We start from the raw sequence: 13,292 nt of genomic DNA, 5'->3' as shown, positions 1-13,292 counted from the left end.
TATATATATATATATATATATATATTAGGGCTGCGGAAATTAACGATTAATTAATCGATTAATCGCTAATTTATTTAATCGATTAAAATTTCTTTAATCAGTAATATTTCGATTAATTTTTGCCGGTTTTCCGTTATTTTTTTTTTTTTTTTTTTTTTTGCCGTACATATATATATTTACAAGTTTCGTAATTTTATAATAGTAATATTTACAAGTTTCCTTAGTCAAAATATATAAACGAGATTATAATTATAATTAAAATAGTACAGACAGGACTTCAAGAAGATCGTACTGATCTTATCACGAAGCCCTTACAAGTGAATAATATATATTATGTTCAATATCGGTAATATATTATATATTAAGTACAACTAGTTGTATAAAACTACTCGAATATTAAAGTTAACTTTAATATTCTTCAATTAGAATAAACTCAAGATTACCTGTTTCTCTTATATTATATTTATTAACGTTATTTATAAAGAAATTATTTGTGAAGTGGTATGGTACTTGGCCTAATTTAAATTTTAGCATGAACAATATATTTTGATATCTGTTAATTTGATAAATGTTAAGCATAAAAATTTATAAAAAAAATATATCGTTTTCATATAAATCATTCGCAAAGAAGTTATTTTCAGTTTTAAAAGTTTTAAAAATGTCTAAACGCAACTTTTCAAAATCAATTGTTTCAAAGTCATTAGCCATGACGAAAAAGAGTATTAAATTTAGAATTTTTCAATAGAATTCGATAAATATAAAATTAATTTTGGAAGCGCGTATCTTGAAAATCTCGACTAAAAATTTTGTCATATTTTAAAATACTTACTGACCTGGGAACATTATCTTACATTTCTATATCCGTTTCTAAAGTAAACAAAGTTTATTTTGCAAATATGGCTGCGGCAACTAATGAAAGCAACGTTTCTGTCAAACATTTAACTGGAAAGTTAAGCAAGCATTTTGTTTTCAAGTTGAATGCTGATGGTAAAGTAGACGAAGGTGACAAAATATACTGCGTTCACTGCAATAAACAGTTCGCTTTCCGTGGCTCAAACACATCGCTGACTTATCACCTTCAGCACAAGCATCCTCTGAAATATCAACAGGTTGTCGACAGTGAACGTAAGATGACCCCTCAGATAAAATCAATCACCAATTTATTTACGTGTCAGTCAAACAAGCCTGTCAGTGAAAAGGTCTCAGCCGACCTGAAGGTGGCAATAGCTCATTGGATTGCCAGTTCTGGACGTCCAACAGCAATTGTAGAAGATGCTGGACTAGAGGCGGTGCTTCGTATTGCCCTTCAAAACCAGACTTATACTTTGCCCAGTCGCCGTACAATCGACACTGTCATTGGAGAGATGTACAATGAGAAGTTGAATGAGCACAAGAAAGCTCTAGAATGCATTCATAGTATTGCTCTAACTACTGACTTTTGGACCTCCACCAACAATGAATCGTACTGTGGGATAACAGGTCATTGGATTGATTCTGAGTGGAAACTGACGTCTGTCGCTTTAGCTTGCATAAATGTTGAAGAAAGGCACACTGCTGATAATGTTGCCAGTTTCTATGAAGAGTTTGCCGCAACGTGGAACATTGCTGAAAAAATTAGCTGTCTCGTAACGGACAGTGCACGAAATATGGTTGCTGCTATAGGACGGACGGATTACAGCCATATACCGTGTATTGCACACTGTCTTCAACTGAGCATACTAGCAGGTTTGAAAGCAGCTGATTCATCTCCTATTCTGGCTAAATGTCGACACCTAGTTGGACATTTTAAGCGCAGTTCAAGGAATACATCAGAGCTAAAGGCCAGCCAAGTCAGTACCTCTAACAGGTCTGACGATGTGAAGTTTCACAAATTGCAGCAGGATGTAGCTACGCGGTGGAACAGTACCTACCTAATGTTAGCCAGATTGCTGGAAGTGAAAGATGCCATTAAGCAGTATCATATTGACCATCCCGAGAATTACACTGGAGATAAATAAAGGGAGTTGGACTGGGAGAAAATGTCAAAATTTGTCTCGGTATTGGGTCCACTTGCAGATGCTACTGAGTATATTGGTAGTGAACAGTATGCTACATGTTCGGCTGTACTTCCGTTTGAAGCATTTTTGCGCAGACTTCTGCGGGTTAATGATGACGATCCAGGGTATATAGCACGTTTCAAATCTGCAACACTAAATGACTTCTCAGGTCGCATTGAAAACATTGATGCATTGCTAACGTTGCAAATGGCTGTGGCATTAGAACCACGTTACAAGAAACTCGGCTGTCTCTCAAGAGAGAAACGTGAAGCAGTTTGGACAATACTTTCTAATGCATTTCGGGTGTACTGTAACCAAAGACAGAGAGCTGAACGTGAAACTACTACCAGTACTGGCGAGGCATCAGAACCTGTGCGTAAGAAACTGAAACTTACTCTGTTGGTCAGCGACTCGGAATCGCAATCCTCATCAGATGAATCACAAACAGTACATGGCTCACTGGCTGAGCTTACACGATATCAAGAAGAAGGTGTAATTCCAGAAACTGAGAATCCCCTCATGTGGTGGCAACTGAACAGGCATCGTTACCCTAACCTGAGCAGTTTTGTGCAGACAATTCTGTGTGTACCTGCCACTTCTGTTCCTTGTGAAAGACTGTTTAGTTCGTCAGGGTACATTGTCAACAAACTGCGATCTTGTCTACTTCCAGAAAACGTTAACGTCCTCGTTTGTTTATGTGACTGGCTAAAGTGATGTCTACTTGTACTTGTCAATTAAACTGAATACAGTATAGCAGGCATTAAGTGTCTTGTTTGTTAACGTTTGTGAATACTGTAGTTAATTAACGTTTACCGATAACAACTTCACCTCACCAGTGGTGAAAAGCAGGTTATTCTGTCGACTTCAGAATTAATCGAAATTAATCGATTAATCGATTAAAATTTTAGACGATTAATCGAACAAAAAAAAATTAATCAGTACCAGCCCTAATATATATATATATATATATATATATATATATATATATATATGGCGCTACTACACTTTCTTCCCCCCCCCCCCCCCCCGCCCTATTTTTATGATTGATTTTGATAGAGAATTTTATGCTGATTAAGAATCGTATAAAAACGTAGGTCTCAAAATCAATGGAAAGAGCTCTAATCTGAAGTTGAAAGTACAAAAATATACCACAAATCGCTAATATTCGCCATCTTGAAAAGTGATATTTTTTTGTTTAAAAGTTATCCTTTAAAAGTATCAACAACCTGGTTTTTATTTTTTATATTAAAGATTTCGAATAATAGAACAAAGAACCGGAGTAACCGCAGTGCGTTAAGTTCATAATCAAGTGTATATTTAAAATCCTTATTTTTATAATGATCGGTGCAATTTTACCGTTTTTTTTGTATATTACTGCAGCCCTGTGTAAATTTGCGTAAAAGTAAAAAAGCGTATTACGCATTTTTATCCCCATTTGACCGCTTTTTTTTTTCTACTAGCAGGTAATGGAATTCAATGGCATTTACTCATATCGCTTCAATTTGCTAAAACTTTTGTCAAATAAGTTGAAAAATTCTTTCATTGATTATATACTACAATTAACTTTAAAACAAGTTAAAAATTTTTTAATTAAAAAAATAATTCTTTAAAACTATTAACTTTCTTTTAATACTTCAAGTTAACCCCCCGTGAATTTATTTTCATTATGCTTGTCATATAAAAAGGAATGCTTCAGAATAGTTTTTCTGCTTCTTCATTTATCTACATATCATGGCTCTTCGAAGACCAACAATTGACGCTTTTGACTCACTTTCTTTGACAGAAATAGGAGCAAACTTCAAATACGATATCGAAGCTACAATTCACTGGTGCAGAGCTTATGCTTTACTCGCTGAAATTATGAATTGTAGTGTATGTAACGTGCCCTGCACACAGCAAACAAAGAATGGGTCAGTTGATCAAGTTATTTGGATATGTCTAGTCAAGTGCTGCAAAAGAACCTTCAACATTAGAAAAGGCAGCTTCTTTGAGAAATCTCACCTACAATTGTGGCAAATATTGGGCTTAACTTACGTTTGGAGTAGAAGTGCAGGTAAGAGCCGGGGATTATCAATAAGTGATTTAAGGCTAGAGTTAAATATCGGAAACGACAATACCATTGTTGATTGGAATCAATTTTGCAGAGACATTTGCGTTTCATATTCCCTCAATAACCCTGATCCAATAGGCAGTCCAGGGTGCGTTGTTGAAATAGATGAATCTGTTTTTTGCCGAAGAAAATATCAAGTTGGTAGAATAATCCCGCAGCAGTGGATATTTGGTGGGTATGAACCTGCATCAAGATGGCGAATATTAGCGATTTGTGGTATATTCTTGTACTTTCAACTTCAGATTAGAGCACTTTCCGTTGATTTTGAGACCCATGTTTTTATACGATTCTTAATCAGCATAAAATTCTCTATCAGAATCAATCATAAAATAGGGGGGGGGGGGGGGGAGAGAAAGTGTAGTAGCGCCAGCTTCGAATATGCAAAGGATGGCTCATAAGAGGAATTTGAGCAGAATCTTCCATCAAACTGGGTAAATTGACAAAATATTTTGGACTAATTGGAATGTGGAATCATCACTGAAAAAAATGTCTAATCCAACTGATGATAGGTATCAATTCAAACTGAAATACATAAAGCTAACTGGTAATTAAGGATTTATTATTGTTAAATGATGTACTCTTTTAACATAATGACTTTAACATCTCTCTATTTATTTACATTCACAATATTTACACAAAATATTATTTTTTAAGAGATCTTTCGATTCTATTAAATTATTTGCATTATTTGCAATGACTCAAATAAATGTCCACTATACTCCTAAGGCACTTCACCTATATCTCTTTCTAAAATAAATTCGTTAAAGATTTGTCTTTAAACTTTTTCTAGGTCTTTTCATACATTTAATAAATGCTTGTTAAAATTACATATGATTAAGAAGTCATCCTTATTTTTGTTTCTTAAAATAAGTCTTTCATATTGTAAACATAAATTATTTCCATCCTAGATGATGACAAAGAAGTATGTGAGGAGTATGGAGACAATGTGACAGCTGGAGAAATGGATAGCAATCAAATGAAAATTAAGAGTTGTACCAGCTCATCTGAAAAAAGACATGCAAATATTAAGTTAGCAGAAAAGTCTATTCCAATGCCAGTTCTACCTAAAATAAAAACAAGTAAAAAAATATATTATTGATAACACTAATCTTGCTGTTTTTTATGGTTTTTAAAGGTTATACTGCAACCTTTTCTATACCTGATGGCTATTCTGGACTCACTGCTTTATCAGCCAACATACCAATGCCCTTTAAGTTAACTACTACCTCTTCTATATGTGGAGGTTTTGAGGCCCAGGTTGACATACTTAAAAATTTAACACCTTAAGTAATTAATTGATTACTTTACACTTTAAGTAATTTATAAGTACTGTTTGTTTTCAACTTAGGATTTTAACATATAGTATTATGGAAGTTGGCCCAAATAACCTTGCAAATGAATGAAATTTCTAAAAAGTTAGCAATTAATGACACCAGGATGAAAGATGCTGAAAGAGAGATACTAATACAATTTGATGATGCTAATGTTCTATATGAATTTGATTGAAAACTTAGAGCTGATAAAAGAGTTCTTTAAAAATTTGTTAGTTATTTTTCATTAAATGTACCATTGATTAATGTCATTGGGTGGACTTTATCTACATCTTGGGTATTGGGTGGATGTTCCCAAAAATGTCCATTGAGAATATAGATCTTCAATTGTGCAAGATCGCCACATTGTTCATAGAGATATTATTTTGTATTCTTTTTTTACTTCAGGTGAGCAGCTATCTTCCATTGGTGGTAACAATCAAAAGAAAAGTATTACAAACATGATAAACAGGTTAAAACATTTCTTTAATCAATAATACTTACTATTATTGTAAAGAAAAATAGTTCCACCGATTTTTTATTTTTAGAAAGATTTTAAAATGTTAAAATTCTCTTTTGATATGTTTAATCTTGTGTTGCCAACGTTATATACCAATTCTCTAATTTTAGGGCTGATGACAAACAGACTTCAAAGTTTAATTTTGTTGGTTCGAAATGAAAAGTAACTGTGAAATTACCTAGAGAAAGGTTGAATATTTATAAAGCTATAATTGGTAGGATATTATTTAGGTTTTAAATATTAAAAATTAGGCAAGATGCAGATCTATATTGTTTCAGATTTTATTTTCCAGAATCGATTAAGCGCTGTGATGCAAAAGCTACAGACAAAGAAACTCGGACGTTTATAGCCTTCTGCTTGAAATATGCTCCCTATCGTTTAAATGGAGGTAAACGGAAATCCTGCAACTACAAAGTAGAAGATGAAGAAGTTCTTGAAAAAGGTGACAAAGAAAATCAAGATGACGATGATTGTGAAGTAGAGGGTGACGTTGAGTCAGACGAAAGCAAAGGTAGTGGTGAAAAAAAAAGAGAAATTACCCCCACTTGTAAACTTTTAAATACAAATACATTTTAGTAAATGTTTTAAAGTGTTATCTTTCGAAAGTTCATAAAACGTAACCTCAGTTCAACGTTGATTTTTTAACGTTAAATCAACGTTGATATTTCAACGTTGAATCAACGTTGATATTTCAACGTTGAATCAACGTTGATATTTCAACGTCGATATTTTGTTTCCAAATAACGCTTAAATCAACGTCCGTAAATCAACGTTGAATCAACGTTAAATCAACGTTGAAATGCTGGCTGGGATCAATAGATATTTGGTCTTTACATAATTCAACGGATTGTTGTTGGACCGGCTCTGCATAACTACTGAATTTTGCCGATGAGTCATTCTCTTGAAGTGGAGCAAGATCTCTGGTCGATACTGTGTCAATCTTACCATTTTGAAATCTGACGCGTGCAAAATAGGGAGATATTGTTTCTATCAGCTTGATTTTGTCAACGAGTGGATCTCCCTTCTGTCTGATTTGCCGTCTGTAAAGGATTACAGAATCCTGCTCAGCTAGAAAATCCGGTAGTGCAGTACCAACAATAGATGAACGTTGGAAGTTCATCATCCTTTGATGTGGTGTTTCATTGGTGGCTGTACATTGTAGTCCTCTTACTGAAGATAGAGCCATTTGTAAAACTACTTCCCACTTTTCTTTTCCCAGATTTAATGTTTTTAGGGCTAGACTAATTGCTTTTAATATAGTACCGTTTGTCCTTTCACATTGCCCATTGCCTTGTGGGTGATAGGGAGTAGTTCTAGTTTTGATGACACCATTTCTTTCAAGGAATTTTTGAAGTTTTACGCTTTCAAATTGTGTCCCCCGATCTGTGTGTATTGAGGATGGTGAACCAAATAATGAGAGTAGGCTGAGGAGATGACATATAACAGTATCTGCAGTTATATTGTAACACGGAAACGCAAATGGGTATCGTGTGTATTCGTCAACTACCACGAGCATGTATTTATTTGCTGTAGTGGATTGTAGGGGACCAACAAAGTCCATGTATAAACGTTCCCACAGTCTAGTTGACTGAATGAAACGACCTGTTGGAGGCTTGTAAAAACGTGATTTAATTTCGTTGCACGTGGTACAGCTCTTAGTTAGTTGCTTAATTTCTGTGGTCAAGTAAGGTAAGTTTTGGCTTTTGCAATAATGTAGCACTCTTTTAACTCCCGGGTGACATAGTTGGGAGTGGATATAGTGTAATGTTATTGAGGTACTTGACGCCCTCTCCCGATGTTGTTCATTACAAGAACAACATTGGGAGAGGGCGTCAGCAGCAGTATTTTCGTGGCCCAGTCTATATGAGATTGTATAGTTGACGTCTGCCAATTCTAAGCGCCAGCGAGTAAGTTTATCGTTTTTGATTTTCGTTGACCCCTGTTTATTAAAAATAAGTGATATTGATCTTTGGTCTGTTACGATGTTAACGAGTGGAACCGAGTTGATTAGATGTTTCCATCTTCTGCAGCATTCCACTATAGCTGCAGCTTCTTTCTCAACAATCGCATGCTTCTTTTCGGCATTTGTTAGTGTCTTGAAAAGAAAGCCACTGGCCTGCCTAGCTGTAGTAATGTTCCTCCAAGGGCTTTGTCGGAAGCGTCTGTTTCTTTAGTTAGCGGGAGTTTAAAGTCAGGGGAGGCCAGGCATGCTTCAACTAGTTTATTTTTAAGCGTTTTGACATGTGTGTTTAGGCCCCGATATGAAAAATCTTTCCTTGCTTCAATAAGTGGCAGAATTAGTTCGGTGCAGTTTTGAATCCATTTGGCGTAATATGCAAAAAATCCAATCATTCTATTTAGTTCTCGTAAAGTTCGTGGATCTGGCATATTCATTAAGGCTTCGTATCTCTTAGGGTCGGGTTTTATGGTACCGTTCTCAATAACGTGGTATAAAAATTCTATTTGAGTTTTTTTGAAATTGCTCTTTTCCATGTTTATCTCTATATTGACATCTTTAGCCGCGTTTAGGAACCTCTTTAGGTTTATGTCATGCTTATGGTCATCTTTTCCTCCAATAATCAAATCGTCATGGTAAGCATAGGTGTTTTCCAGCTCTTTGGTTTGAATAAATTCGTCCATTACTCGTTGAAAGATTGGCACAGCATTAGTGCAACCAAAAGGTAATCTTTTAAACTCGTAAAGTCTACCATTAGCTTCAAATGCAGTTAGTTTATAGTCTTCTGGTCATATTTTTACCTGATGGTATGCGGATTTGAGGTCAATAGTACTAAAAACTTTATTGGCTGCTATTTTAAGTGACATGTCATCAATTCGTGGTGTTGGGTATGAATCTAATGGCGTGTGTAAGTTGATTGTATTTGAATAATCGATTACTAAGCGAATTTTGTGCCCTGAAGATACCACAAAGCATTGAGCACGCCAAGGGCTGCGGCTTACTTGAATTATATTTTTGAGTTTGAGCATGCGGTTGATTTCTTCAGTTAAAAATGGGATATTTTTGTAAATGACGTCTTTAGATCAGAGCTTTTAATATACGTCAATGGTAAAATAATGCTTAAACAAAATCATGTTTATTTTTATCAATGTTAAGGTGTTATGGCATTATTAGAAGTCACAGAACTAGATTTTATAGTTTATACTGAAAAAGATGATTTTATTGAGAGTATTAAATTTCTTAAAGAGCAGAGGGAAAAAACTACTTTACCAAAATCAACTAAATTTTACTTTGAGTTTATGCAAGAAAATATATTTGCAGTTTAGATAAAATGTTGTTGTATTTTTTACAAACTTTTTATTTATCTGAAAAAAGTTGTGGCAAAAAGTTTGCTAAATAACAACAAACTATCCTATAAGTCCAAACTAACTACAAGTTTTGTTAATTTCTGGCGCCATAGACAAGTTAAATGGTGTTTGTAAAATGTGATAATTTTTTATTCGCTGTATTGCTCTTTCTTCATGAATACAAACAGCAGCAATTTTTCTAGTTTCATTCTCATCTTCTAGACTGAGTTGAGTTTTTCCATTTAGAAATGGTGGTATATTTAATGAGACGTTTTCTGATAAATCATCAGCAATATCAAAACCTCTATCTGTCATTACACTGTCTCCTGGTTCCAGCAGGTTGTATATGCCACAATCTTTAGTAATTTGTTTGTCCAAAAAACGACCACAGTACAACAGACCATAAATCAAAAACAAAAGTTATGGCTTCATTTGGTGCTATTCCAATTAATCCTTTTGCCGTATTTTTATGTTTACGAGTATAAGTAAAACACACCTCGTATAAGTAGAAAAAGTTGCAGACTGGCTTCGAAAAGATGTAGGCATTTCGATAGATAGTTCAGTACAGTCTAAGATTACCCTTTGTTGATTCATATTTTTCTTTAAAACATTTTGGCATTGTTTCTTTTACAGTTTGTTTTGTTGCCCAAATTGATAGCATACGCATTTGAGAATACCAAAAATCAGTCCATGTCACAATGATTCTACTGACATGACTTGAGGATATGTCAAAGCGCAGCGCCATGTCTTCAACCAAAAAGCCAAGTCGAAATCTTGTTAAAACTAAAAATAATTCAGACTCTAAACTCATTATGCGTAATTAAAATCTTTTGTTTTTTCAATGTTTGTATTTGACCCCCAATATATAAGTTTGCTTGCAGCAGGTTCTAAATATTCTAGTCAAAATTTAAATAGATTGTATGATTCAAAGCCAGTATAAAATTTAAAGTGGGCTTGGTCATGTTTAAATCTGTCAACTGTAAATTTTAATTGATTGATAGTGTGATTTCGGTTCATAATAATTTTCTTCATTTCTTTCTTTTTAGTTTTTATAATGTTCAGTTTGTCCTTTAGGATAAAAATTTCTTTTGTTAACTTTTTAGACTTGGTTTCTTCAAATGAAATATTAACATCATTTTTTTCGTTTTCAATTTCGTCTATTTTCCTTTTATATTCAATAAAACTATTTACTGTGATTCTTGGTTTTTTTATGTTGTCTTAAACTTGTTTTGAAAGTAGAGATGGACAGTTGTTCATTAGCCAAACTCATATCGCGCGGTTTGTAGGGAAAAAAATAAAAATCGTAGCAAATAAATAACAACAAACTTTCGCATGGTCTATTTGTTTCAATGTAAATGGTTTTGTTTGTATCAAATAATCTTTTTTATTAAAAATAGTGGTTTAAGTTGAAATTTGTGTCATTTTAGAAAAAATTGGTTTAAATTTTTGAAAAATCTTTTGTTTGATAAGTTTCAATTTGGAAAACGACATTCTATTTATTTTATCCATACAATACTGATAAAACAGTTAGTTAAATACTTATTGAGATACCTGTATGGTGATTCTTAAGATTTTAACCATTAGCCAAATTCATATAACGCGGTTTGTAGGGAAAAAAATAAAATGGTAGCGTTTTAAATAACAACAAAATCTTTTTAAGTCCATTTTTGTATATAGATAGTTTTGTTTATATAAATTTCAAACCTTTTTCAATAAAAATAGTTACTTTAGTTTAAAGTCGTATTATGTCGAAAATATAGATTGATTGAAAAGTGAAGAAATGAATTCTCAAAAGTAAACGGTTTTTTTTATATTAGTTATGAATTCTACTTATTATAGTATTTTACTGAAAATGTTGGTTTCTGTTTAAAGTTATAAAATGTCACAAAGTATTTATTCTTTGAATAAAATAGAATGTTTAGTATGGCTCAAAGAAACTGGGCAGTCAGTATCAGGAACATTGGAAAAGTTGCGCCAAAGAATTCAAAAGTTTTAACAATATCGGGTAACGATGTTGCACTTTCTCGTCCAATACTCCAATGAGCTGCACAAGTGTGACCATGATCCCATATCATTCCAACTGTTTTAAAAAGTTTTTTGTATTCGTACTGAATAGCTTCTACACGTGGAAGGCGATAAAATCCTATTGGTTTCCCATTTGCGTCTTTAGAAGTGAAGTTATTAAAACACATAGAAAAAGCACATGTCCATCTCACCATTTTAAAATCTAGGATAGCTAAAGCTATTAATTTAAACTTTTTTTCTGAATAAAAAACACAAACAGAACAGCTTTAAAATGCGCTAAACAAGTTTAAACAAAGCTACCATTTTTATTTTTTTCCCTACAAATAGACCCAGGCCTCTGACGTGAATTTGGTTAATATAAGTCTTTTTTCCTTCTGTAAAGTGGACTGAACAAACCCGATGAGAAATAGAAGAAACAAAGTTTTTCCTACTAATTAAAGATAGCCATTTTTTTTCTCAAATTACTTTCCTTTGGGATGACGTAAAACGATAAGTTTTTGTTTTGAGCGAATTATTGTTGCATAATGGAACACAACAAGTTATGCCACCGCGGTGATATATAAAAATTTTGCCCACTTTCAAACTTTCACGACATATTGTATGTTATACAGAAACACTAGATAACTCTTGGTGAAATAAAAGTTTTCAGTTCAACAGAATGAGAATTCAACATTTAACCTATAAAAGCTCAAACCCAATTCGGTAAAAGTTATTTACTATTAAGTAATTGAAAAAAAATTTTTTTAGGTGAAAAAGATTTTAGAAACAAGTGTTCTTTTTTACTTCCCAAATGTCGAGTTCTTCTCCTGATGGAAGAAGAATTATCTAAAAAAATATCTAAAATTGCCTTCTGTAGCTTTTATGTAGACTTGGATGCGACGAGGCATAGATTCAATCAACCTGATGCGATAAACTTTGGCAAATCTTTCCCCAAATCTCCGATAAATGTTATTTAAGATTTTCAATTAAAGTTACTTTTGCCTCCGCCTCCTTGGAATCTTGATGTAACATAGCAAGATTATTACTTCTCACGTCAGTATCTTTTAACATGCAACTTTCCTTTGCAATTTATTTCCTCAAATATTGCCTCACCACTAAAAATTACTCAAGGCTATTCTTTGACAGACCACTTGATTCCATTTTAATCGTTTTAGGCCGTTTTTTACGGTCAAAAGTAGTTTTTAATGACGATATTGTATCCTATGCCTTTGTTAAGTAAAACCTTGCTCACTACATATTTGCCAATTACAACATTCTTTAAAGAATTATTGAGTTCTTTGGCTAAAGTCTCTAGGGTTTGATTGGACCGTGCGAAAAATGACATTTTTATCTCTTTCAGTTAACTTTGAAGGTCTGAAAGACCTTGGAGAACCTATGGCAGTTTCAGTTACTTTAAACTTTTTTCAATGTAATTTGCTCTATCAATATTAGATTGGTTTCCTTGCTTATTTAAACTCAAAATTTTCCATTTCATGCCCTATAAAACTTTTTTTGTCCGTTCAGACAAAATTTTATCAGATCATATTTCGCATTATTTCAAAAATTATTTAACGTTTCATTAAAAGTTTGTTGGTGGGGTATTATATGATTAACAAGTAATAAATATAAATTTTTTTTCAGAAAAATTAGAAGTTTGATAAAAATCACACAACTTGTTTTAACTTAACGGCCATTTGTTCACAAGTAAAAAAAAATATGTAATTAATGAATTAAATGTTATCAGAAAAAAGAAAGGTGTCACGCATGCGCAAAAAAGGCGTCAATAATTTGAGGAACTCAATCTAATTAATGAAAAACAGGTTTTTAAAAAAAAGTCGTCTGTTTTGACAACTTTATCATTAAAAAACTTGAACGATATAATAGAAACACACTGTAATATTAATATTTATATGATTTTAACCGACTCACAACATGAAACTTAATGTTAAAAAACCTGAAATAGAATCCATACAAAAGGAAAAAATTGAATTTATTTTTTTATTTTTATC

The 13,292-nt window shown here is 33.0% G+C and overlaps 4 protein-coding genes across 4 annotated transcripts; 3 read left to right on the top strand and 1 right to left on the bottom strand.

Annotated features, from left to right (window-relative positions):
- Positions 1 to 262: 262 nt before the first annotated feature.
- LOC145190932 (E3 SUMO-protein ligase ZBED1-like) lies at positions 263 to 2,796 on the top strand. Its single transcript, XM_090069870.1, has 2 exons — positions 263 to 346; positions 874 to 2,796. Exons 1-2 carry the CDS (start codon positions 334 to 336, stop codon positions 1,995 to 1,997), a joined length of 1,137 nt encoding a protein of 378 aa, XP_089925996.1. The 5' UTR covers positions 263 to 333; the 3' UTR covers positions 1,998 to 2,796.
- Positions 2,019 to 2,796, top strand: LOC149881456 (E3 SUMO-protein ligase ZBED1-like). Its single transcript, XM_090069871.1, has one exon. The coding sequence runs from the start codon at positions 2,019 to 2,021 to the stop codon at positions 2,748 to 2,750; it is 732 nt and encodes a 243-aa protein (XP_089925997.1). The 3' UTR covers positions 2,751 to 2,796.
- Positions 2,797 to 4,581: 1,785 nt separating this feature from the next.
- Positions 4,582 to 6,399, top strand: LOC149881455 (uncharacterized). Its single transcript, XM_090069872.1, has 5 exons — positions 4,582 to 4,690; positions 5,055 to 5,225; positions 5,865 to 5,928; positions 6,087 to 6,190; positions 6,269 to 6,399. The coding sequence occupies exons 1-4, from the start codon at positions 4,633 to 4,635 to the stop codon at positions 6,133 to 6,135; spliced, it is 342 nt and encodes a 113-aa protein (XP_089925998.1). The 5' UTR covers positions 4,582 to 4,632; the 3' UTR covers positions 6,136 to 6,190; positions 6,269 to 6,399.
- Positions 6,400 to 9,357: 2,958 nt separating this feature from the next.
- LOC149881454 (uncharacterized) lies at positions 9,358 to 11,498 on the bottom strand. The gene is made up of 3 exons (XM_090067990.1): positions 11,300 to 11,498; positions 9,859 to 10,062; positions 9,358 to 9,635 (listed from the first exon to the last, which is right to left on the bottom strand). Exons 1-3 carry the CDS (start codon positions 11,496 to 11,498, stop codon positions 9,358 to 9,360), a joined length of 681 nt encoding a protein of 226 aa, XP_089924116.1.
- Positions 11,499 to 13,292: the final 1,794 nt, after the last annotated feature.

The sequence above is a fragment of the Hydra viridissima genome, unplaced genomic scaffold (assembly GCF_058129835.1).
Source record: "Hydra viridissima isolate aposymbiotic clone 2 unplaced genomic scaffold, HvirCarnegie_v1 scaffold_12, whole genome shotgun sequence".
Taxonomy (NCBI): Eukaryota; Metazoa; Cnidaria; class Hydrozoa; order Anthoathecata; family Hydridae; genus Hydra; species Hydra viridissima.
This window is presented reverse-complemented; position numbering and strand designations above follow the sequence as displayed.